We start from the raw sequence: 27395 nt of genomic DNA on the forward strand, positions 1-27395 counted from the left end.
GGACACAGGCAGAGGGTGAAGCAGGCTCCCTGCGGGGGAGCCCGATGTGGGACTTGATCCCAGGACCCCGAGATCACAACCTGCGCCGAAGGTAGATGCTCAACCACTGAGCTACCCAGGCGCCCCTGAGCTTGGTGCATTTGAAGAGAGGGAAGAGCTTACATCAGGAGAGGCTGGGATAGGAGGAATCACAGGACAAAGGCAGGACCTGGAAAATGCGAGAAGCATGGAGAGGAGGTAAGAAGGGAGAAGGTGTATTAGTCCTGTTTGCCATGGCAACAACCCCCCAGGGGTGGTAAACACTCTGGGCTTACTAGAAAGTGACTCTGGGAGGGATGTGAAGCAAAGAGACTCTACTTTGTCCCCTTGTGGACCAGACGGGGACCTACAAGCTGTCTTCTGAGTCACCAGATAGCACCACACTAAAAATCCCACCTTAGCACACCCCAGCCAGGCGGAGCTAATAAAGGGTAGTATTTCTCATCAGCTCCGATCCTTCAGATGCACCCAAAACCTCAGACCTAGGAATTGAGGGATGGAAAAGGATCCACAGCAGAAAGTATGTTCCCTATTTATTGTTAACTTTTATTTTGATGGCAAAACTGGAGACTAAGTTGTTGGCCATATAGCTAGTAATGGGACCACAATGGATAGTTAAAATGAACTGAAAACCGAGGTTGTACCTGGGTGGCTCAGTGGTTAAGTGTCTTTCTTTGGCTCATGTCATGATCCTGGGGTTCTGGGATTGAGCCCCGCATTGGACTCCCTGCTTGATGGGGAGCCTGCTTCTCCCTCTCCCTCTGCTGCTCCCCCTTCCCCGCTCATGCTGTCTCTCTTGCCTTGTCAAATAAATAAATACAGTCTTTTAAAAAAAGAACTGAGTCTGAGACATACTAAGATTTCCTAACAACCCACAATGGGTCCATATATTAGAAGCAATTTCTATTTTCAGTTTTCTTTCCTCCTGGCATAACTAAAATCTGCTCTTTTATGACTGTGTATAAAGTTGCACTGCCTCATAGTATCTCCAAATTCACCCTTTCTTCAAGCTTTATTTTTTTAAGACTTTTTTGGCAAAGATTTTTTTCTTTATTTATTCATGAAAGACACACACACACACACACACACACAGAGAGAGGAGAGAGAGAGAGAGAGGGAGGAGAGACATAAGCAGAGGGAGAAGTAGGCTCCCTGTGACGACCCCCATGCAGGACTCAGTCCCAGGACTCTGGGCTCACAACCTGAGCCGAAGGCAGACTCTCAACCACTGAGTCACTCAGGTGCCCCTAAATATTTTATTTATTTATTTGAGAGATAATGAGAGCATGTGTGCATGAGCAGGGAGGGGGCGGAGGGAGAGGAAGAAGAGGCTCCTCAATGAGCACGAAGCCCGATGCAGCACTCGATCCCAGGACCCCGAGATCATGACCTGAGCCAAAGATAGATGCTTCACCAACTGAGCCACCCAGGCACCCCTTCCTTCACACTTTAAAGGAAAGACAGACCTGCCATTATTCCAACATTCTGTGATGGGACACACAGATTTATACATTTTCCCATCTATGTTTTTCATCCATATAATTGAGACTCTGAATGCAAATCCATTTGCACACTGAAGATGTTTCAAGGACCAGACTTAGGTTACATTAATGGGGATGTTTCCCCAACAGGGCTTGAGATTTGGGTTTGAAAAGTCATTCTTCATCAGTAATTACAGGATATAACAGGACAATAGGCAGGGTGTTCTATTTCTACAAGAAGAATTGTATTGGACTGAATCCCAGCCACACTTCCCCACGTTTGGCCATCACAAGCTCCTCTCTTCCATGATTCTATGGAGAGGAGACACAATGCCCTGGGGTTTCTAGAAAATTCGGCAGAAATCATCTGCCTTCCTTTGCTATTACTCAGCAGCTCAGGGCCCTCTGTACACCCCAGCATATCCATCTGAATTCTGCTGTTTAACACAAGTGGGGCCATTTACTTCTATCTCTCGACACGTCGGTTGTGTCAGGTAACAAGAAATACTGCCATGGCCCCGTCACGGAGGCAAATTGAATCTGCAAGACTTGAACTTGAAAAAACCTTTAGAAATGTCTTATTGGGGTGTTATTCTTCCACTCGAAGTTGACGGATTCCACTTCACAGAAATGCAATTATCCATTTGTTGTAAGCGGCTCCTGGATCTCAGCTATAAAAAAAAAAAAAAAAAAACAGTTCAGTGATGTTTCTCGTTAGCACTCCTCTTGGCAGAGCATGACGTTAAACATTGATCTGCTTACTATAATGGAATCATTTGCTGAGAGAGAGAGAGAGAGAGAGAGAAGGAAAGGTTTGCAAGAGAAAAACTCCGAGTGATGAGGGAAAGAATTTCCAGCCAAGCATTCATTAGAACCTGCTTTTTAGACCTGCATCCGATGTGCACCAGCTGTATAGGTTTTACTTCTTAAACCAGGAATCTTAGCACTGCTGACATTTTTGGGTAGGAGGATTCGTTGTTATGGGGGCTTTGCTGAGCATCACACGGTGTCTAGCAGCGTCCCTGGCATCTGCCCACCAGAAGCCCCCTCGGGACAACCCAAGTGTCTCCAGAGATGCCCCTGAGAGGTAAAATTGCCTTTTGGGGAGAACCACTGTTCTCATAAGTGTTCACCTGCTTGTCTGGAAAGTAAAACTCGTGAGAGTGGAGAGTGCTGTTGGTTCAGGGATATTTAGTGAAAGGGTAATCTGCTAGTGAACATACTGTACTATTATGACATACGCACCTTTATGTATTGCCACATCAAATTTTAAGTATCTTCACATGTAACAGATTTGGCAGATATTAGCTGACAGAACTGGATGAAGGCATTTAGGAGAAGCTGATCCTCAAGGTGCCTGGGTGGCTCAGTGGTCGAGCATCCGCTTCAGCTCAGGGCATGATCCCGGGGTCCTGGGATCGAGTCCCGCATGGGAGTCCCCACAGGGAGCCTGCTTCTCCCTCTGCCTATGTCTCTGCCTCTCTCTGTATGTTTCTCACAAATAAATAAATAAAATCTTAAAAAAAAATAGCTGATCCTCTTTCCAACCATAGCAAACTCAAGAGTAGAGAATTTCCAGACACATTATGTTTTAAACCCCCACATAACTAGTTAGAGAGGATTTAAGTGCCAAATGGCGATTTGATCCATTACATTTTACTCTTTGAAGATCTTTGAAATTAAGAAAAGTACAGTGGGATTAATACTCCATGAGTAATACACATCCATTGTCTGGAAGCTTATTAACCTCCAGTCATCAGAATAAATGAATTTCCCCTAAAAATCACTAAGTGACCTACAGAATTGTAACACCGTAGACGGGGCCTCAAAAGTAAACTGTTCAGGGTGAAACTCTCGACCTCTGGTTGCTCTTCTGGAGAGAGAATTCTCCACCTCTAAGAAGAGTTCAGGAGGTCAGTAGACATAGCCATGGAGCAGACAGCTTAGAGGAAGCATCGCTAAGATGTTCAAATCAAGAACAAACCCACTAACTGTTATAGCTAAACGGATAAAAGATATCTGAAGCCACACACAGCAAGAGTAAATGCAATTTCTCTTCTGGAAGAAACGTTGAGTATACGGATTCTAGATCTGTATATGTTTTGTCAGGATCTATTAACTTCTGACACTCTTCTGAAACTTTAGAAGCTAGAAAGTTTTCCTGGAAGGCTTCGTAGTCATTCATTATTTAAATAATATGAATTTCAAAAAAAAATGAAAAAAATCTACATGCAAGAAGAGGTGCTTTGAACTCAATTCTGTTCTTTTATTATTTCTTAACACAGAAAGAGGAGGATTGCCCAATACAACTGTTAGATGCACGTGTTTCCTTGTGCAAGCTACGTTTGCATATTGCCAAGCAAATGCTTATAAAAGGATCAGAGACACAAACAAAACAAGTTAAAAGATGCAAAGAGTTTGAGGTGAGTATCTTGTTTCTAAAAGTGATGATTTAAGTACAACAAAACCAGGGTGTTGCATTGGAAAATTAAGGGCACCAGAAAGGAAGGAAACCAACTGGGCAAAGGAGACCCGGAATTGGTTTGTTTGGTTTATTTTTTTGTAATTCTCATAAATGGGATATCCACAACAGAAATTCAAAGGTCTGGAGCAATGCTGGAATACCTAGAAACTTAATAATTTTTTCTCTGCATTTTAATCCTGTGTTGGGCTCCTCAGGAATGCCTTTCTTCCCCTGATGCAGACCATTTATGGTTGATGCACATTTGCACTGTGTATTTTCCAGCAACTTTAGTTTCTTTGGACTCACAACACTGAAGAAAAAAAGAGTATTTTGCAATACCGTAGTGTCTGGTCCTTTAAATTTTTGGCAGACATGGAAAACTTAACACGAGATAGGAGACATTCTCCTCATGGGTTTAAACCTGTAATAAAATGTTGCTGACAGACTAATTATAAACGTTTTATATATTTCGTGCATATGTGCTTCTCTCTAAACCAATTTAATTCCCATTAATGCTAATCTTGTTAATGCCCACTTGGAGAGGAAAGGAATACTCTTCATAAAACTATTGATTTATTTGAGCTATTTAAACGAGGGATGAGAGAAATAGGAGAAGAAAAAAAAACCTCCGTTTTACCCACATCTGTATTTCTTAGAATATTTTCCAAACATTAACGAACATTCGGTTAAACATGGAACAAACAGGGAAGTGGGGAAAAATAAAGTGACGAAGTGGCGGTCCTCCAGCCATGCGAAAAAAAAAAAATAGTGACATTTATTCATCCTTTTAGTGTTAACTCCAAGATTAGAAAGGAGATATTACAAAGAGAAGCAGATTTTCTTTGTTAAAAAAGAGGTACAGCAAAAAGAGCTTCATACTCCTAAGCTCTTACTGAAGTGCGTTTTTCCTTAAAAAAAAAAAAAAAAAAGGATGATCAAAACCATAACTAGGTAAGTTATGCTCCTACCCTTTTTATCCTTCTCCTAGTGTGACTGTCCATCTTGTTCTCCAGCTAAGACTCTGATAATTTCTCTCAACCTCAGCCAAGACAAGAATTCCGCATCTCCGGGCACTTCAAGGAGCCCAGACTGGCTCTTAAAAGATACTGTGTCCTGGTCCGAGTGGTGTCCTTGACCACTGGTGACTCCTCGTGATGGAGTGTCATAAGGCTACCCTGAGGCCTCAGAGAACAGTAGGCAACCCTCTCTGTCCTATATCAGACCATCCCCACCCCAGCTAACCGCTTCTAAGAGTATACACCGCTGACTTCTCATTCTCTCTGGAAGAAGTGGCATGAAAAAGGGAACAAGTGAGAGATGGGGTTCGGCCTGAGGCCAACCATCTGACATTATTAGGATAAGTCATGTAAAACCTCCCTGAGACTCAGTTTCCTTATCTGTAAAACGGGGATCCTAATCCCTATGTGCTACGTTCTTACACCACATAGCAGAAAGACGGAAGAAGGTTAAGTTTTATTTGAAAGCACTGTGGTTAGCGTGCCGTGTTACTAATCAGGAAACGGTTTTGAAGAGGTGGCACGGGCAAAAAAATTAAAAGGGAGGAAATGTAAGGAGAGAGAGTTTTATCTGGGACCCGTGAGAAGAGAGAGAGAGAGAGAGAGATGGAGACAGAAACAGAGAGAGGACTGATTTACCCTTAGGATTTTCTTAAAAGTTTTCATGGTGACCGATGCTCCTAGTTTAGGACTATGTATATAAAACATTAAAACAACAACAACAAAAAAAATCAAAAAATGCAAAAAGTATTTTTTGCTTGTTTGTGTATCCAAATATTGGGTGCTGGTGATGCCATGAAGATGGGGGCGGAAGCCAGAATGCTCTTAACATTCCCTGGGGGGGGGGGGTGGTAAAAAAAAAATACCGAAACAAACATTTTCAGCACAAATAGTAAACTGCCATTTCTCTACTGATCGGTAAAAAAATATATTATATTTTGATATTTTTTTTTCTTTTTAAATTACACTGTCACCCATCCCAGCCGAAGTCCTGGCCGGTCATCTGGTAGAACTTCAAGTTGAAGGGCCTGTAGAAGTCGCGCAGCCTGCGCACCACGTCGCGGTCGATGTCGGGGTGGGTCCTGCCCTTGGTCTTGCCCAGGCAGTGGGGCTTGCTGCTGCCCTCGGCCTTCTTGAGGCACGGGAAGCCCTTGGTCTTGTTGAAGTAGAAGTGCTTGTCGGTGATGATCCTCTTGAGGCCCAGGAAGTCCTGCACGCGGCCCAGCTCGCCGGCCGGGTCGCTGATGAGCCGCTCCCCGCTCACGAAGAGCATCTGGCCGAGCGGAAAGTGGCGCAGCCAGTGCTCCAGGTGCTTGGCGTAGATGCCGATCTGGATGGCGCTCCACGACGTGTCGATGAGGCCCGTCGAGCGGTTCTTGAACGTCAGGCTCTCGAAGGTGGGGATGTCGGGCCGCTTGGACAGCGTCTGCGTGTAGTCCGAGATGGCCCTGGTCACCGGGTCCCGCACCACCACGATGAGCTTGGTGTCCTTGGACATGGCCGAGATGCGCGCGGGCGCCTCGCGGGTGACAAAGTAACTGGGCGTCTTCTCCATGGTGATCTGCCCGTCCAGGGTCCTCGGCATCAGGTCCCTGGGGGAGGAGGGGGAGGGGGGAAGCGAAAAGGGGCATGAGTGTGACAGCCTCCAAAGGGGGGGACTTGCCCTGCGGTGCGGAGGCAGGGAGGGCTCATTCCAAGCAGCGGAGCATCCTCTAGACTCCGGAGCTGGGCGTGCATCCCCCCTCCCACGTTCTGGTCCAGCTTGCACCAGCTTCTCCAGGGCCTCGTGTATTTAAATGGGGGAATAATGCTACCCATTACCTACATTGTTGTGATGATTAAGCGAGTTAATATAATATACTTCAATACTTTAGGAGACTGCCTGACACAGAATTAAGTGCTCCGTAATTTTTTTTGATTTTATTATTATTAGGAACACACGATGCTGTGTAAGAAAGCAAGAAAGAACCTATTTTATCAAAGAAAGAAAGCAACCTCCATCAAATTCTTTAGGTAAATCAAACTGTCATCATAAACACGATCACACCGTTATGCTATTAAAATAGCCTGGGCCCTTTCCGCAGTTTTCTTACAAACGATTCTATTTAACATAATGCCGCTGCCTGGTACACAACACACTTCTCTTTAAAATTTCCGAATTTGGGACAGCCTGGGTGGCTCTGTGCTTGAGCACCTGCCTTCAGCTCAGGGTGTGATCCCAGGGTCCTGGGATCGAATCCCACATCGGGGTCCCCGCAGGGAGCCTGCTTCTCCCTCCCCCTAAATCTCTGTGTCTCTCATGAATAAATAAAATATTTTTAAAAAAATTCTTTAGGTAAATTAGACTATCACCATAAACATGATCATACCACTATGAGATGGTATTAAAATACCCCGAGCCCTTTCCGCAGTTTTCTTATAAACAATTCTATTTACTATAATGCCACTGCCTGGTACACAACACACTTCTCTTGAAAATTTCTGAATTTTCCTTTAACAAACAAGACTTAAATCCATCTTTTATTGAATAATTCGAAATGCCATCACTGCAACACTCTACAGATCTTGGTTCCTCTCAACACGTTCAGCCATGGTGATCTGCCTGTCCAGGGTCCTTGGCATCAGGTCCCTGGGGAGGTTGGAGGGGGAGGGAGCAAAAAGGGGAATGAGTGTGACAGCTCTCACACACTGTTACTATGTTATCTTTTCACAACGCCAAAGTGAATTCTGGCTCTTTGTTGTTCAAAACGTTCTCAATTCTCATTTGCTTACTCTTCCTGATGGCGTTAGGATCACTTCACCACTTCGAAAGAAAAATATGCCACTGGGGTCTTCATGGAGCAGAGGTTGCTGCCTTGATCAATCTCAGGGCCTGTCAAAAGTATGAGCAGGAGAGATGAAACCTATTTGCTCTCCCAATTTATTTTTTAAATCTTTTAAAGATTTTATTTATTTATTTGAGAGACACAGAGTGAAGCAGAGACACAGGCAGAGGGAGAAGCAGGCTCCCTGCAGGGACCCCGATGTGGGACTCGATCCCAAGACCCTGGGATCACAACCTGAGCCGAAGGCAGACGCTCAACTGCTGAGCCACTCAGGCATCCCTTACTCTTCCAATTTGAATGTACTACCATTACCTCCACTGTTTGATATTAAGGCACCGTCTTTCTAATTCCAAGTTTTACAAGAAATAGCTCTGGCTCAAATCAATATTAGAATAAATGTATTTTGGAGATTTCATTTCAATGACTAAACGAAATTTATCCTTTGACCCATTGTGGGAAGAATCAAACATCTAAATGTTCTTATACTGGATTCACTATTATTCCTGGAATACAATCCGTTTGATTCGGATACATTATTCTTCTAACAGAGTCCTACATTTGGTTCATTATTATTTTGCTCTGGATTTTTCATTCATATTCATTAATGGGATGTTTCTGTATTTTTCTTTTGATCAATAGCTTAATCAATTGCTAGAATATGAATTATTCCACCAATAAAATGAGTTGAGAAATGTTTCACATTTTTCTTTAGCTTAGAGAAGTTTAAGTAGCAAAATAGTTTTTTTAAAGATTTTTAAATATTATTTACTTGAGAGAGAGAGAGAGAACATGCGAGTGGGGGAAGAGGCAGAGGGAAGTGAAGAGAAGGAGAGAAATGGACTCTGTGCTGAGCATAGAGCCCGACGTGTGACTCAATCCCACAACTCTGAGAGATCATGACTTGAGGCGAAATCAAGTGTCAGACACTTAACTTAATTAACTGAGCCACTCAGGCACCCATCAAAATAATTTTCTGTTCCTTACATCTGGTGAGCATTACCTACAAAGCTATCTTATACTGATGCTTTGTGGGTAAGGATAGGAAAGAAACAAGAGTTTTCAAGTATCTTTTTGGTTTCTTCCATAGTTATTGGTTTCTTATAAATTTTCTGATTTGTGTCAATTTTGGCAATTAACATGTTTCTAAAAGTCACCCAATTGAGCAGTTAGATCCAGAGTCTGGACTGTAATTTTATAATCCCCAGGAATTTGGTCTTTTCTGCCTTTCTTTCTGCTTTCTAGATTCTGTCATCTTTTATTTATTCATTTTTATTTTTATTTATTTTTATTTTTTTAAAAGATTTTATTTATTTATTCATGACAGACAGAGAGAAAGAGGCAGCTACACAGGCAGAGGAAGAAGCAGGCTTCATACGGGGAGCCCGAGTGGGACTCGATCCCGGGTCCTCAGGATCACACCCTGGGCTGAAGGTGGCGCTAAACCGCTGAGCCACCGGGGCTGCCTGATTCTGTTATCTTTTTAAGTTATTTTATTTGCATTTTAGCTTTTTAACGATCCCTTTGTTCTTTTTCTATTTCTGCTCTGCTGTTCTTCTAATTTATTTAACAGGATACTTCATTTATTTCCAATCCCCCCTCACAAGTCATGATAGCATTTGAGGCTACTATTTCCCTTCTACACATAAACTTGGTCGAATTTCAATGTACTGTTGTCATTTTCATAAATACTTAGTTAATTGCATTTTGTACTTTTAATTTCCTTTTTAGTGTAGGTGTTATCTAAGATTGTTTTTATCTTTTACTTTTAATTCTAATAGTTGGTTTACCGCATTTTTACCATAACTTGGTGATGAGTTTCTATTTTGCCTTTGTGGTAAAAAAATATATACTTTGTGTTATGTGAATTTGCCTCTGTTAACGTCCTGTAATTTCATCCGACCTATACTATTTGCCAACTTTATATTAAGAAAAATTTCGAACACACCCCAAAGTAGAGAGAATGCTAATGTAAATCTTGTGTACCTTACATCCAACTTCAAAAAATAGCAACTGTTGGCCAATTTCATTTCATTGTCAACCCCCTCTGTTTCTGCTCCCTCCTCCACAAATGAATTACTTTCAAGTCTGTCTCAGACGTCACTCAACTGGCTCATAAACATTCTAGTTCCCCAACAGGTATTGGCGAGGATGTGGAGAAAGGGGAACCCTCTTGCACTGCTGGTGGGAATGCAAACTGGTACAGCCACTGTGGAAAAGAGTATGGAGGGCCATCAAGAATCTAAAATAGAACTACCCTAAGACCCAGTAAATTGCACTACTAGGTATTTACCCAAAGAATACAGAAACACTAATTCAAAGGATACAGGTGCACCAATGCTTACAGCAACATTATGTACAATAGCTGATTATGGAAGCAACCCAAGTGTCCACTGTCTGCTGAATGGATAAAGAAGATGAGAGATCCATTATATACAATGGAATATTACTCAGCCATCAAAAAGAATGAAATCTTGTCATTTGCAACTATGTGGACAGAGCTAGACAGTATTATGTTAAGCAAAATAAGACAAATATCATATGATTCCACTCATATGTGGAATTTAAGAAACAAATGAGCAAAGGGAAAGAAGAGGAGAGAGACCAACCAAGAAACAGACTCTTAACTGTAAAGAACTGATGGTCACCAGAGGGGAAGGGGTCAGAGGATGGGGGAAATAGGTGATGGGGTTTAAGGGCACTTGTCATGATGTATGGAAGTGTCCAATCACTTGTTGTGATTGTACACCTGAAACTAATATCACGCTGTATATTTTACTAACTGGAATTTAAATAAAAATTTAAGAAAAAAACCTATTCTGCTTCCCATTGTCATTATTTTTGGCACAAATTCCTGAACATCTGTGGCAATAAGCCACTGACCCTGGGTTAGTTCAGTGATGTCGTTATTCTCAGATTTTTGCTGTCTTTGATATTTTAGTCTGGTTTTGTTTACTTTTTTCCTTGGAGAAGGACATGATAATTAGCTATCTGATTTCTGTTGCCTTTTGCTGTTGTTTTAAGAAATCTGTGATTCCTTTTGCAAAAGAACCTTTAAAGTCATCCATCCCCCACCCCGCCCCCCGCCAGATAGACCCTAAGGTTTGGGGAGGACTAAGGAGCAACCAGAGTTCACTGTCATCACCAAGCAGACACAAGTTACTGTTACTGAACATGTGACATTAGCGTCACTGCATGACATGAATTCATGGGCTTGTCACTGCCCATCTCCCCATAGAAAACTAAGAAAGTGGCAAGGCCAACCCATTCTGGAAGCTTATGTTGTGCTTTTACAAGATGAGCCAGGAGATCCATCCAGACATTGTTGGAATAATTCAGGGAATGGAATTTGATCAACTGCATGAAAAAAGTCTGGAATAGCAGAAGCAAACATGAAGTATCAGGGAAGTGATGATAAAGAGTATTTGGTGATTAAAAAAAAATTCTGAATTCTTGCCTCCTTTCCTCTGATTTCTGACTTTTAACTACTAGGCTTCCTTTTTTGACCAGTAATATAGAGAGAACATACTTCATTCAGAAGCTACTGGTTGGTGGTGCACCTTAGCATTCAGAAGCTAAGGAGGCTTGGTTAAGTGTCTGCCTTCAGCTCAGGTCATGATCCTGGGGTCCTGGGATCAAGTCCCACATCTAGCTTCCGGCTCAGCGGGAAGTCTGCTTTTCCCTTTCTTCCTCTGTCTTTCCCCCTGCTTGTGCTTGCATTTTCTCTTTCAAATAAATAAAGTCTTAAAAAAGAAGAAGCTACTGGTTGAGGATCTCAATCTCCCTCTCCCCTGTCTCAGGGGAACACACAGATCTCCAGCAGCCCTTTAGCACAGATTCTGGCTATAGATTGTGCAGCACAAGAGAAAATCCTACTGAGGTCTCCAAGAAAAAAAAAAAAAGAAACCATATTTTAAATTTTCTTAATAGAGTAGGTCAATAGGCGTTTGAAGAGGAAACAGCTAAAATAGGATTTCAGAAGAAAAACACATTACTTACTGTCATCTACAGGGTGAGGAAAACAGGCTGGTTGGGCATGGGGGTTACAGTGTGGGTAGGGAGTCTAGTTAACTGGAAACCACCTGCAAGCCACTTTTTTCAAAAAGGAAGAAGTGATAGTCTAAATAAATCCTTAATGAAACTAACATTGCTAAAGGACTCACAAAGGGATTCTTTAAATAGTAATCTCCCTTTTAATTTCTTTATTCATTTTCTTACTGCAATTTGAATTTTAATGTTCAAAACAGAGAACATTATACATCTATCACACAGAATGCAATACATGTGTAATTTGGAATACCGTATTTCAAAGTGTTCAGGAGAACCTGCAAATCATCCTTCCTTACCTGAGTGAGACTTCCACTGTGACTCTACTCTGTGCCAGGACTTGGGCCTGAAGGGGGAGGGAAAAAGCCATCCCAGTACACGAAAGGTTGGAGAGATCCCATACAGGCTACGGGAGAAGAAAGGTGTATGCAATAAACCTGTCAAGTTTCCCTACATACGGAACAAGCTGGGGATGAATTGGATGATGGGAGGTGTAGGTGCTAGGAGGCCTTAACTTCCCGACTAAGTGTGTAAGGCTTTCCCAACGTCACCTCTAAATAACGATGAGGATTTGGAGACATTAATAGTAGGTATATGGGGATGGGGAAGTGGGTAGAAACCAGAATTGTGAGGAGAAAGTAGAAAAGATTTGTTTGTTTTGTTTTGTTTTGTTTTCCTGAGGAAGGCAAGAGTAAGAGGGGATCTCACAAGCAAATTAAGGATTATTACAAAATGGGCCGCTAGTCAACGTGGAAGTGTCACCAAAATGTTTCCCTCTAGGAATAATTGTGCCAGTTGGCATGGAAATAAATTGATTCCCCTTAAAAACAGCTCACCTCTCTCTCCCACCATAAGAGGCAAATAACCGGCTTTTCCAGTTCATGGCTTTCCAACCAGGCACTGTCATTGCCTGAATGTCACACGTATAAGGCCTTCAGTGGACAGGTGTGTGGATGTCCCAGGAACATGTCAGAGGGGCTGTGACCTTCTCTGGATCCTTGTGATCTCGACTAGATGGGGTTCTCCTGGCAGCCAGAAATTCTAAACACTGGGTGTCATCTTCTTAAGAACAGTTCTTGATATGTGCCATATATCATAATGGTCATAATGGTCATGTCAATGCTGCTTATGATCCAGATTCCCCAGCCATAATGGTCATGTCAATGCTGCTTATGATCCAGATTCTCCAGCCCTTTGGCTTGATTCTTCAGGTGAAGTGAGTAAGCTGAGACTGGAGAGCTTGAATGACTAGCTCATGGTTGAAAGAATAGCTCCATGTTGGAACACGTGTCAAAATTCCTTTCCTTTTATAGTTGCATAATATTCCATTGTATGTAGGGAGCATATCCTGTGTACCCATTCATCCTCTGATGGACCTTTGGGTACTTCTACTTTTTGGATATTGTAATTCTTGTTGTGTTCTTTGGGGAGAAAGAGCAAATGTGTGCAACCCACTTTGTAATAATCCTTAATTTGCTTGATGTCTCACCATATAGAAAAACCAATTCCAGATGGCTGGTACATATAAATATGAATGATAAAATAATAAATCATTTGGGAAAAAACCTTAGGAGAGAATTTTAACAATTGAGAGGGGCAGATATTCCTTAAGTTTCTTTTTTTTTTTTAAGATTTTATTTATTCATGAAAGAGACACAGAGAGAGAAGCAGAGACACAGGCAGAGGGAGAAGCAGGCTCTGGGTGGGGAGCCTGATGAGGGACTTGATCCTAGGACCCTGGGATCACAACCTGAGCTGAAGGCAGCCCTCAACCACTGAGCCACCCAGATGCCCCAATTTAGCCCTTCTGCCAGATGAATAGCATGTTTTTCATTTCCAGCTGCTTTTCCTCCTCCCACCCCCACCCCCAACCTCTCTAGGCTTCTCTTCCCCCACTGCTTTGTCCCCAGGCACTAGGCTGCTTCTGCCCTAGGGGCCCTCAGGTGCACAGAGGGGGCCCCTTGCTGGCCCTGATACTCTGGCTCATTTCTCTGTCTCCCCCTCTGTTGGATACCACTTCCCACAGGCCTCAGGTAGCAGGGGATGGTGGGACAGGGCATCTGTATGGGGCTAACCAGTCTAGTGCCAGGACTCTTGCTTTGGGGAGGAGGGTCCACTGGCCTGTGAAGGGGACCCAGCACAGGGGAAGCCTTGCAAGGACCTGGCCCCAGGCTGGATCATTCACCACTTCCTGCTCTCCCCACCAGTAAATTGAGCATTAAATAGAATACCTGGTGCTTCAGGGCATGCGGAGACTTGAAAGGGACAGTCCTGCTCAGTCACAAGCCATTGTCAGGTGCTGAGCCTCAGGGCTGAGAGCTCCTTGCTCCCTCTTCACTATCCCCTCTGAGCTCCCCACTGTCACTCATCTCCAACTCCTCTGAGCTCCTCTTCCTCTTCCCTATTTCCTGCAAACTCTTCCTCCTCCTCCCCATCCCCTCTGAGCTCCCTCCCCCCATCCCTCTTTCTTAAGTTTCTTAAAGGAAGAATCACAAAGAAAAAAATGATGAATTGGACTCTATTAAAAATAAGAATTTCTGTTCATCAAATGATACCAATGAGTAAAAAGGCAACCATTAGAATGATAGAAAATATTTAAAATACATATACCTGACAAAAGATTTCTAGCCATAATACATAAAGAGTTCCTACAAATCAAGGAGTTAAAATGAACTAAACATCATAGAAGAAAAATGGGCAAATGTCTTAAATAGGCACTGCATACAAAAAACAGTATCAAAATAGTCAATAAATGTATGAAAAGGTACTGCACTTCATTAGTCATCAAGGGAATGCAAATTAAAACACAACAGCATACACCCACCTGAATGGTTAGAACAAAAAGCACAAAGAATTCCTGGTGTGGACGAAGATGTGGACAACTGGCTCTCTACTGCTCTGAGTATAAAGAGCTATAATGACTTTAGAAAACTATTTGGATCTATCGAGCAGAGCTGAACCTATGCATATAGTCTGGCCCAGCAATTCTGGTCGGAGGACAATGCAATAGAAATCATACATACGTTAATCAAAAGACATGTTCATGAACATTCATAATTAATCGTAACAGCCCCAAAAGTAAGCTCCCTAAACATCCATCAAAAATAGAAGACTGAATATATATATGACTGAATATATATATATATGTGTGTCTATAGAGAAATAAAATCTATATAAAATAATATATAGAATTGGCATGAATGACTCAGCATTTGTGAATGAATCCCATAAACACAATGTTGACAAACAGAGCAAGTCACAAAAATGTATGTACCATATTATTTCTCTTGTAAAAAGTCCAAAAACAGGCAAGACCCACCTAGAGTGTTAGATGTTGGGGACAGTTGTTACCCTTGGGGGGATGAGTGACTGGAAGGCGGTTCTAGAGAGATAGGAATATCCCACTCCATAATGCAGAATTTCTGTCCTTTTCTGAATTTGGTTATACTTCAATAAAAAATTTGTAAGACATCAAAAATAAAAGGACCAATTCTCCATAATTCTCCAAGAAAAACAGGCACTTCAAAATAGTGCATTTAGTAAGTCAATTACGTTTCCTTTTTTTAAAAAATATTTTTATTTATTTTTAATTTTTTATTTATTTATGATAGTCAGAGAGAGAGAGAGAGAGAGAGGCAGAGACATAGGCAGAGGGAGAAGCAGGCTCCATGCACTGGGAGCCCGACGTGGGATTCGATCCCCGGTCTCCAGGATCGCGCCCTGTGTCAAAGGCAGGCGCCAAACCGCTGCGCCACCCAGGGATCCACTCAATTACATTTCCAACTCATAGAAAGATCATAAAGGAAAAGGAGCTGACCTCCCATCTGTAGGAATCAGGGGCTCTCTCAATGGCCTTCTTCCCTTTGCACAAGTCAAGTTTCAGAGCAGCAGCCACATAATCTCTGTCGCACACCTGGGCCACTGATTTCTCACAGCGCTATGCGCACAGTGGTATTCACAGCATCATAGTGGATGTGTCTCTGGGAGTGTGGACAGGGGTACAGAAATATCTGAAGAATGCATTATGTTTGCAAAACATTTTAGCAATTGTTTCCTCATTTAATTTTTACATCACTCCAGGTGAGATAAGATAGGCATTGTGTCCCCCAATTTTTCTGATAAGCAAGCTGAGATTCAGAGAGGCTAAGCTGCATGCACAGGTTCCCACTGTCTGGATATGGAAGGTGACAGATGGACACCCCAATGCCTAGTGCAAGGTCACTTAGTTGCAACAGACGAGAGAAAGTCAGCAGACAAAAGGGATAGGACAGGAATACACCCAAGATGGACAACTTGAGAATCTGAGAAAGCTGTCCAGAGGGCGGCTGTGAAGATCCTGGCAGAACCCAAACTCTTACCCGAATACAGATAGAATCTGTCTGCATTAGGGCAGCTGACAGTGAAGATGATGAGATGAGGATGGTAAGATTAATGTCAGTGATATGATGATATTATGTGATACGATGATATTAATGTCAGTGATAAAGGAAACTGGACACAGAGCACAAGCTGGAATGGATGAAGGAAAGCATGCAGGTCTTTGGGTGCGGCGGGGGGCTCTTCCAACAGGATCCAAGCTTGAGGAGCTAGAGACCTGGCTGTTGCAAGATAGACAGCACCGTTCTGAGGAGGCTGGGCAGCTGAATTATGATGGGAACCAAGCAGTTTTTAAAGAAAATCCTTAATTTTTACACATGGAAAATGATAGGAATTTTACTAAAAGAAACAGACAAGCCCTGTCCCAAAACTGTTGTTTTGGAGAAAGAAGTAAGCTCCCATTACTCTAAAAAAGAGGGAAAATGTTTCTCTTTAAGTAGAGTTGGGACTAATTTTTCTTTTTATTTATTTTTCAAATATTTATTTCAGAAGGGGGAGAAAGAGAGAGCGCGAGCAGGGGCTGTGGTAGAGGGGGAAGCAGACTCCCTACTGAGCAAGGATCCTGAGAACCCGAGAACCTGGGATCATGATCTGAGCTGAAGGCAGATGCTTCACCAACTGAGCCACTCAGGCGCCCCAAGGTTAGTTTTTAAAAGTTAGGATTTCTGCCTAAGAATGCTGATGAGGACTAAACATTATTGACTTTATCACAAAATATGGCACCGATGGATCACATGTCTCCATGAAGACAACGTAGTTTTATGGGAAACTCAAAACTGGGCATAGGAATGTGGATCCATTTTGGTTCTGCAGCTCCTAAAATGTGTGATCTTAGCAAATCGTTTGGTTCTCTGAGCCTTGGCTTCTTCGTAAGCAAAACAGTACAACTAGTATTGTCCTCCCAAGTCTCTAGGACCACCCCACCTCCAAGACTCCTGGATGGTGCAGGATTTAAATTCATTATTAACTTGTCAGGCTTAGAACTTTGCAGGCCTCACTACAGCTCTGTTCTTAAGTGTGACTCCACCAATCACTTACACCAAAAAAAAAAAAAAAGATTTGTATAAATCATGAGGCAGGGCAAACTTGCATCAAGAGAATTCATTTCTAAATCAATGAGGTCTGAAAGAACACAGTTCAAATAAATGATGCTGAGGTTATCCAAATAAAGGCTCCCTTGGTGTTCCCCTAGCCCTTGGAGGCAGGAGAAAGCCCAGGAAGCCCAGGAGATGAGTGGTGAGATCGGTTCAGAGAGGTCTTGCTACTTGTCTGAAGACACACAGTAACGAGTGAGAGTGACAGAATGAAAATCTAGGGTTGTTCAGCTCCAAAGTGCGTATTCTTTGAACCTCCCCAGACATGTAGGCAGCATCAGGAGGACTCTTGTGGTCGATGTTATTGGTCATCTCCAATATTTTGTCAAAACCTACGAGCATTCAATGCACAAACTTCCCTATTCATGGCAGGGTGCAAATCATTCTGCTTGGAATCTTGCAAACAGGCAGAAGATACATGTTTTTCTAGGGCTTTCTTCCGTAAGGCAAGGACAGGCTGCCAGGAAAAGTCTGGAGAGTTGGAACACAAAGGTAATTTACCTTGAGGAGTCAATAAATCTGGCCCTTGCACAGCACATATTTTCTTCTTCGGCTACACAAGCAAACAGAAACAATGCAACTGTTTTTGGAAGCTTCTGGCAGCAGAAAATTCTAGGAAAAACACGCTCTCTGCATGGCCCTGGCCTGAAGGTAGTTCCCAGGGGTCCCCCATGGCGTGAGCCTGGAGCAGAGAAAGCTGCCAGAGACTCCCAGCGCTGTCAGCCCACCATCCCTCGGGCCCAGGTCCAACCACATCAGTATTTCTTTTCCTGCTGTTGTTCTGTTGGACTCCACTCCAAACGTGACTTGTAAGGCTGGAAAGAAAACTCTCTTTAGTTACTGTTTGAGTTGGCTTCTGTGGGAGGGGAAGACTTATGTTTTGGAACCGGCTCCCATGCTGACCCAATCTAGATGCACGATTCTAATCACCCAACCCTCGTCAAGGTATGTCATCGTCAAGCATGAAGGCTGTGGTTAGGAAACTCTTTCTGAAACTGGGAGCGATCAACCAAAGAAAGAGAGAGCTTTCTAACTCTCCCCAGGCCTTATGTCAAAGGGAGAAAGGGTATTTAAAAAATCAACCAGCCGACCGAACAAACAAAAGCCACATTATGTTCCTTGGTGCTCTCAGGGGAGGTTCTAGAGAAAAGTCAAGGATTCTTGATAATTTGGGGGAACTTCATAAAAGGGCAGAAAACACATCTGCATCCCAGTCAGAGAAGAGAATAACACTGAAAGGGAAGGAGCAAGATCTTAGATCATAAATTCAAGGGCGAATCCTTTATGTTTGCACAGGACCTTAGTTTTCCCAAGCAATGCCACCAAGCATCTCATTCATTGACTCAGCACATACAGAAATAGGCCAATATTTTACAAGGCTCCGAGCCTCCCCCTCTGCTTTTCTCCTTCCAAGTTTATTCCACTGGGGACTGTGTCAGATTTAAAATATAATTTTTAACTCTGTATCCATGGATCCCAAAGTCTTTTCTTAAAAAGGGATCTGACTCTGGGCACCTGGGTGGCTCAGTTGGTTCAGTGTCTGCCTTCAGCTCAGGTCATGACTCCTGCTCAGCAGAGAGTCTGCTTCTCCCTCTCCCTCTGTGCTCTTGCTTTCTCTCTCTCTCAAATACATAAATAAAATCTTTAAAAAAATGAAGGTGTCTGGCTCTTGGGAACTGATGTGCTACCAACATCCTACCAAGATGTCAAAAAATATCCAGAGGGAAAAAAAACCCTAACATTAAAAACTGAAATTCACATACAACTTAATAATGATGTTTAAATCTTTAAGATGATCAGAATCTAAGAAATCACCTGGAGAAAGACGGGAACATGTCATGCCTCTCCATAATGGGTTTCTCTCTGAATTTTAGACATTAAAAAGAAAAAAATATATATATATATATATTTAAAGATTTATTTATTTATTCATTCAGAGAGAGCTATGAGAGAGGCAGAGACACAGGCAGAGGGAGAAGCAGGCTCCCTGCAAGAAGCCCGATATGGGACTCGATCCTGGGTCTCCAGGATCACACCCCGGGCTACAGGCGGCACTAAACCGCTCCGCCACTGGGGCTGCCCTAAAAAAATATATTTTTAAAGATTTATTTATTTATTCACTTATTTGAGGGGAAAGGGCAGAGGTTAGAGGTGAGAAATAATCCCAAGTAGAGCCCCACTGAGCATGGAGCCTGACACCGAGCTCAATCCCACCGCTCATGAAATCATGACCTGAGTCAAAATCACTAGTTGGATGCTCAACCGACTAAGCCACCCAGGAGCCCCTGATTTAGACACTCTTGATGCACCAACCAAAAGAGTGACAATAATTCTTCTACCCTGTCCTGTGTAGAACTGAACACTTGCATCACCCAAAAGCAAGCACCTCCTCAAATCTGTACTACTCGTTCCTGCCCTTTTAGGGAACCACGCTCTGAAAAATATTTGCAAAATTTGGGATGCTTGAGCATAAAGAAAGCATTTCATAGTCAGTCATACAGAAAGGCTAACACAGTAACACTGCAACTAGCTACTTGACAAACAAGGTTGAGAGGTGGGAGGGTTGACATTACACTTTCTTAGTAAGTGCCCACAGGTTGTTCAAGTTTGAAAGGAGAAAAGACGCTTATCCTGAGCTAAGCTGTATTTCATTGAAGTCTTATCAAAGTGACGTTTTCAGGGGACATCTGGGTGGCTCAGTGGTTGAGCGTCTGCCTTCGGCTCAGGGAGTAATCCTAGGGTCCTGGGATCAAGTCCTGCATTGGGGTCCCTGCATGGAGCCTGCTTCTCTCTCTGCCTAGGTCTTGGCCTCTCTCGCTGTGTCTCTCGTGAATAAATAAATAAAATCCTAAAAAAATAGTAACATTCTCAGATATGCAATGATTCTGGAAACCTTTGCATGGAGGTATTTGGAAAAGTCTCCTAAATTGCATTTCAGTTGAACAACAGATGCAGTGAAATGAAAAGCTCAAGAATGAAGAAGTCAGTGTATAAGAAACTGAGGGGATGTCTACTATGAGTTAGAACGGAAATAAATCTTCATGAATGAGTCTACAACTAGTTGTTTTAAAAATGACTATAAATAGCAGAGATGAAGTATAATTTAGTCAGGGTTTAAAGTCTGATAAATATTTATGAACCCTCAGAAGTGTGTGTGTGTGTGTGAGAGAGAGAGAGTGAGTGAGAAAGAGAGAGTGGGGGGGAGAAGGAAGTTGGGGGTGGGTAGGGGAAGAGAAGAAGGTGGGATTAAAAAGAGAAGAACGTTCTAGACAAAGACAAGTGGGAGGACCGCTCTGCTAGGCAGCAGCAGCACTGAACACCAAAATGGGAGGAGTCTCAGAAATCCCCTAATCCAGCCCCTTCATTTCAGATGCAGAAAGGTCTGAGAAGTCAGGCTGCAGAAGGGACACAAAGGTTAGCTTAGATTCTGGTCCACTGACACCCCCCCACCCTCCGGCGTCTGGTTCCCTCTCTTTCTGTGATAGAGCATTCTTCCTTAATTCTAGAAATACAACACACACAGGGAGGGCCCAACCACCTTGAAACGTTTCAAATCCCTGGAAAATAAAGTTCCCTCATGGAGGGTAAATCCCCTTCCAGTGTTTTCTGAGGCTGGAAAGTTAATGTTGACCATGAGCCTTGATGAGAAGCAGAATGGGTTTTCCTCCGTCCTACCTGGTACTCTAACCGGCATTAGAGGCTGAACAATCCAGAAGGGGAAGAAAGGGTTCCTAGCCCAAGTGGGCAGGTGGGAGCCAAAGGTGGGCACCTCTCCTGGCTCTGTGCTGGCCGCCACCACAAAGCCCCATCAAGGCTCACCGAGGCTCTGACAGGAGTTTTATAAATGATTCATCGGAGAAGCCTGCTATCAGCTGTGTGCTACTGCGGACAGCTGCCTCAGAGCAGGGCTCCCTCAGACGGCCTGGAATTATCAGCTCTTTGCATATGTGTTGCTGGAGATAAGGGAAGGAACGTGCTCTCCTTGCCTGGGGATGGACAAACTGAGGACAGCGGGGAGGCCAAGAGGGATGCGCAGAGGGCACGACGGCAGAGAAACCCCAAGGAAGGTCCTTTGTTACGTTTTGGCAACAGTGGGGCATTCGCTTCTTTAGGTTTCCTTGATTTCTTCTTTTCTCTTCTGTTTGTTAGGTTCTGGCCACAGAGTAGGTGCTAAGTCAACATATCTTTTAAGTTTCAAACAGGAAAAGTGACATAAACATGTGGTTTTTATAGGGTCCAGGGCATTGCATTGCCTGGATGTTCTTTCAAAAATTGCCAGCAGGAGACGGGGCCCCCAGCTTCCTTGGTTTTGAACAGGAGAAAAGGATACACGTTCTATCACAGGAACAGAACCTCCAAGATAATCTCACTTCAATGCTACAAAGAAAACCTCCAAGATAGGACATCACCGTGAAATGAGGCGTGCAGAAAAAGAGAAAGAAAGAAAGAAAGAAAGAAAGAAAGAAAGAAAGAAAGAAAGAAAGAAAGAAAGAGAAAAGAAAGAAAAAAGAAAAAAAGAAAAGAAAAGAAAAGGAAAGGAAAGAAAAAAATGAGTTGTGCAGACCAAACTTCAGGAAAGCCATTCAGGAGTGTCCATTAGGCACAGTCCCTGGGCATGGCTGTGCCACCTGCCGCTCAGAAGGAGAAAGCCATTGCTCCGCCAAGGACCCCCGTGGAGAGCATCATCACCACAGCCCTCGGACAAGATGCATCCTTGCTCAGAGCCTCCACCATTTAGAAAGTCTTCATCTTACACACACAGATTTACCATTCCCATTTATGCAACCCATGACCCCAAACATCCACTCTCATGACTAAGGCTGAGAAGCATCCCCAGGGAAGCATCTCCAAAATCATGGCCCTGTGTCTTCAAAGCGAACATCTGAATGCTGACAATGGCCATGGGTTTGGGTTGCTGCTGACACAGAAGGTGGACATGGATCTGGTTTGGGGAGTATCTGAGTGAGGAAGCGGTTAGCGGAGAGAAAGGATAAGTCACTTATCCCATAGCGCAGATGACAGAACATGAAATATCTTCCTGATATGAAAATATCATTGGTTAGTATTATTGAGCGCTCCTTTCTTTGCGTCACCTCCCGTGGAAATTCACGGTCCTGGAGGTACTTACTGGTCAGCCCGGTGTTCACAACAGTTGTACCCGGATGTCGAGGGACACTTTGTACAATTAAGCAAGTAGTGCTACACAAAGCCTTTTAAATATGTAGGTCAAAGGGCGCCTGGGTGGCTCAGTGGTTAAGCCTCTGCCTTTGGCTCAGGGGGTGATCCCGGGGTCCTGGGATCGAGTCTCACATCGAGTTCCCCGCAGGGAGCCTGCTTCTCCCTCTGCCTGTGTCTTTGCCTCTCTCTCTATGTCTCTCATGAATAAATACATAAAGTCTTTTTTAAAAATATGTGGGTCAAGGTGAAACAGACTAAGTAGGACAGCTGGGTCTTTTCAAGGGCAGACAGATGCACATTGAAAGCTAGACTTCAAAATAGTTCTAATTTTTGGAAAACATTTAGTAAGATTTAATCACCATTTAAAAAATTAATTAAAAGAATCAACTTTAGTTTTTTGGTTTCAAATTTTCATATTTACTCATTATAGCCAATATTTTACCTTTGGATTTCGATTGATAACTTGGAATACTCACAAAGAAAAATCACTTATGAAAACTAAAGAAGATCATTTTAATTTTTACACTTCCTCTAATTTACAATTTGGATCAAAAGATGTCCAAATTTGTCCTTTACACTTTAAAAATCCCTTAGGCAAAGGGTTGCCACACTCTGGCCCTCAAATTCAATTATTTTTATAATAAAGTGTTTTTTTAAAAAAAGTATTTATTCATCAGAGACACAGAGAGAGAGGCAGAGACAGAGGCAGAGGAAGAAGCAGGCTTTGGGGAGCCCAATCCAGGACTCCATCCCAGGACCCCAGGGTCACGCCCTGAGCTGACGGCAGACCCTCAACCACTGAGCCACCCAGGCACCCCTATAGTAAAGTCTTAGGAACACAGAGCCATGTCCATTGTCCATGGCTGCTTCTGAACACTGACAGCAGAGCTGAGCAAGCTGTGACAGAGACCATAGGCCCACAAGGTCTAAAACATTCTCTTGACCTTTCCAAAAAATGTTTGCCGATCCCTGCGTTGGACCATTACTGTCAATAGAACAACATTAATATAAAGTCTTTTGTAGCATAATTAGCATTTTTCTAAAATTAAGTGTAAAAATCAGTGGTCCTGCCTAAATATATAATAGCTCATGATTTGTGTTATGTCCTGATTTTATGACTCATCTAAAAATTGCTGGTCCATCAGCAGAATACTCAGCTGAGCAGTAATAACTAAATCTAGTCATCTTTGGTATTTTGCCAAAACTCTCAGACATGTAAAAACAATAGATTAAAGTATATTTTTCCTTTTTTTAAAGATTATTTATTTACCTATTCATGAAAGACACAGCGAGAGGCAGAGACAGGCAGAGGGAGAAGCAGGCTCCCTGCGGGGAGCCCAATGCAGGACTTGCTCCCAGGACCCTGGGATCACGCCCTGAGCTGAGGGCAAATGTTCAACCACTAAGCCACCCAGGTGCCCTGAAAGAGATTTTTAAGCAGGTTCCACGCCCAGTGAAGAACCTGACACAGGGCTTGATCTCAGGACCCTGAGATGATGACCTGAGCCGCAATCAAGAGTCAGACACTTAACCCACTGAGCCACCCAGGCGCCCCTAGCTATATTTTTCTGTTCTGTCATTAGGAAGGAATATTCGTCAACACAGGAGAAGAGAATATATTTCATTTAACAGTTTATGAGGTTGAAATATCACTCTTTAACTGTTTGTGGACACATGGATGTGGGGCGGATTCCATTTGTACTCTTGTTTGGAGTCCTGACAGCGAGGAGGTCGGGGTTGAGGGAAGTCACAGGGCTCAGAAAAATCCTCATAAAAGAGCAGAAGGCAGACAGAGGAGGCTCTGGTTCCAATCAGGCCCAAGAGCCCTCAGGAGTTGGACTTTCCAAATGAAGCAGTTCACGTGGACCCAGTGGTTCCACCACCACAGACACGTCCCAGACCCGCTCTCACTGTATCTGAGGGACTGCACAGAAAGGAGCCTATCTTCTTTCAGCACAGAGGGTTTAAAAAAAAAAAATCACAGGATGGAGGATGAGATCATGAAGAAAAAAGCTATATTCCAAATGTATTTCAAATTAGATTTATACCATACTAATACAAATTTTAATATAAACATATAAAGTGAAATTTGCACACATGAAAAAGGCTCACTGCAGAAAAATCAGAAAAATCAGAGAGGCACAAAACCCTCAAAAAGGAAAAACCACCAACCATCAGTCAGACGCAGCATTTAAAAATATATCCGTCTAGACTCTGCAGTTCTTCGTAACTGAATCATAAAATGGAATCATTTTGTGTGTACACCATTATAAACTGCTTTTTGCACTTATGAATAAATGGGAAGCATCATTCTCTCTTCTTTTTAAAAGATTTTATTTATTTAACAGAGAGAGAACACAAGCAGGGGGAGATGCAGAGGGAGAGGGAGAAGCAGACTCCCCACTGAGCAGGGAGCCTGATGCGGGGCTTGATCCCAGGATCCCGGAATCATAACTTGAGACAAAAGCAGACGCTTAACCAACTGAGCCACCCAGGCACCCCAAGAAACATCATTCTTGATATTAAATACACATCAACTTCATTTTAAATGGATGCACAGTATTCCACTCTATGAATCACCATAAAGTATTTAAGTGAATCCCTTATTGTTGGAGATCTAGGTTGTTTCCAGTTAGAAATTCTAGTATTTCACCATTTTCTTGATGTGGAGAGGAAGGCATGTGTATTTTAAAGGTTTTTAAAACTGCACTGCAAACTTGCCTTCTATGAAGGCATTTTCACTTTGTCTTTGATTTTAATATATTATTTTGAACATCTTAGTTCTACTTCAGTAAAGGTTTGTTTTCTCATGCGCTAATGCTGTGTGTTGCAATATTGCACAATAACTGCCAAAAATACGGGAAATTTTTAATACTTATATTTTAAACTAGCGTTTCCCAGATATTTATTAAGTGTATGACTTCTTTTAAAAGACATTTCCTGGTTATGTATTTTTTTATTATTTTTTTTTTGCCAATTGTTTTCTACTGAGATGCTTTCTTTCTTAGACGTTAAGCATTTTCTTTACATTAACAATATTTATACACTTTTATGTAACAAATATTCTAGTTTATCATTTTACAATATTTAAAAATTTTTAACATTTTAAAATCTCTGATTTTTTCTTTATGACCTTTCCTTTTTCTTTAAGATGTTTTCTAAGTAAGACTGCCCTTCCATCAATATTGAATAAAGATTCATCTCTGATTTTAATATTATTTTGAAATTCATTTTAAATCCTTGCTGATACTGAATTCTAAATTTTTTCCTTTTTAAAAAATGACTTTTTATCCAGTACTGATATGCCATCTACTCCATATACCAAATTCCTATGAAGCTTTCAAGCTGTGCATTGAGTATTATATTCTTTTTTTTTTAAGATTTTATTTATTCATAAGAGACACAGAGAGCGAGAGAGACAGACAGACAGACATCATCAGAGGGAGAAGCAGGTTCCCTGTGGGGAGCCCGATGTGGGACTCAATCCCAGGACTTTGGGATCACACCCTGAGCCAAAGGCAGATGCTCAACCACTGAGCCACCCAGGTGCCTCTAAGTTTTATATTCTGTTCTGTGTTTATTTTGGCACCAGGAGAACACTTTTTAAATTATTGTAATTTTAGAATATGTCTCAAATCTAACATGAAATTGCCTGTGTATTCTATTAAGTGGGTTTTCTTCCAAAAGAAGAAATCATAAAATATTTTCATCAACTCCCCTTCCCTTTTTCACTTCCTTTGGCACTGAAATGTCATTAGAGGTAAAGATTAATTCAGTTAGAAATGACAGCTTGCTATATTGAGTCTGTCAATCTAGAAGGATGACATATGTTTCATTGATACCGATTTTCTTTCACATTCCTAATAAAACTTTTATTTTATATTTAAATAGACATATAGTAAAACTGACTTTTCTGGAGCATGGTTATATGAAATTCAAGATGTATCTAGGTTTGTTTAGCCATCACCTCAATCAGAGTGCAAAATAGATCCATTTCTCTGATACTGTGTTCTCACTTTGTGGTCTTACCCTCTTTCCATTCCCTAACTCCTGGCAAATGTTGATCTGTTCTCTGTCACTATAGTTTTGACTTTTTGAGAATATAATATAAATGGAATTATGACACAGAATCTTTTTTTTTTTAAGTAGGCTCCATGCCCAGTGTGGAGCCCAACACAGTGCTTGAACTCATGACCCTGAAATCAAGACCTGAGCTGAGATGAAGAATTGGATGCTTAACAAACTGAGCCACCCAAGGACCCCAGAATTATGACCTATGACCTTTGAAGCCTGGCTTCTTTCACTCAGTATGCCTTTGAGATCCATTCAAGCTGCTACATACATCTAGAATTGGTTCCTTTTCACTGTGGAGGAGAATTCCATTGTATGGGCATACCACAGCTTTTTTATTCACTCACACGGAGGTCAGTTGGGTTGGTTCCAGCTTTCAACAATCATGAATAGGACTGCTCTAATAAGCACTGGACATAGGTTTTTGTATGAACGGCACTTTTTCTCTCACATAGCTAGCCAGGAGTTGGATTTCTGGATCATTTAATAAGTGATATATTTAACTGCCAAAGTGTTTTAAAGAGTGGCCCTTCCCTTCACATTCCCAAAGCAATTTGCTCCAATCCTTATCAGCACTTGATATTGTTGGGTTTTTTTTTTTTTCCTTTCCTTTCCTCTAGATATGCAATGGTATCTCATAGTGGTTTTCACTACATTTTTTCTTTTTATTTTTAAAGATGTTATTTATTTATTCAAGAGAGACACAGAAAGAGGCAGAGACATAGGCAGAGGAGAAGCAGGTTCCTTCCGAAAAGCTCCATGCAGGACTCAATCCTAGGACCCCGGGATCATAACTTGAACCAAAG

General features: G+C 42.3%; 1 protein-coding gene across 1 annotated transcript in view; it reads right to left on the bottom strand.

Annotated features, from left to right (window-relative positions):
* Positions 1-3762: 3762 nt before the first annotated feature.
* Positions 3763-27395, bottom strand: part of HS3ST3A1 (heparan sulfate-glucosamine 3-sulfotransferase 3A1) — a 95900-nt gene continuing 72267 nt past the window's right edge. The window contains exon 2 of the mRNA XM_025428327.3: positions 3763-6592. Within this exon, the coding sequence (XP_025284112.3) occupies positions 5971-6592 (622 nt within the window). The 3' untranslated portion in view covers positions 3763-5970. The remainder of the gene's footprint in view (positions 6593-27395) is intronic.

This window comes from Canis lupus, chromosome 5 (assembly GCF_003254725.2).
Source record: "Canis lupus dingo isolate Sandy chromosome 5, ASM325472v2, whole genome shotgun sequence".
Classification (NCBI taxonomy): Eukaryota; Metazoa; Chordata; class Mammalia; order Carnivora; family Canidae; genus Canis; species Canis lupus.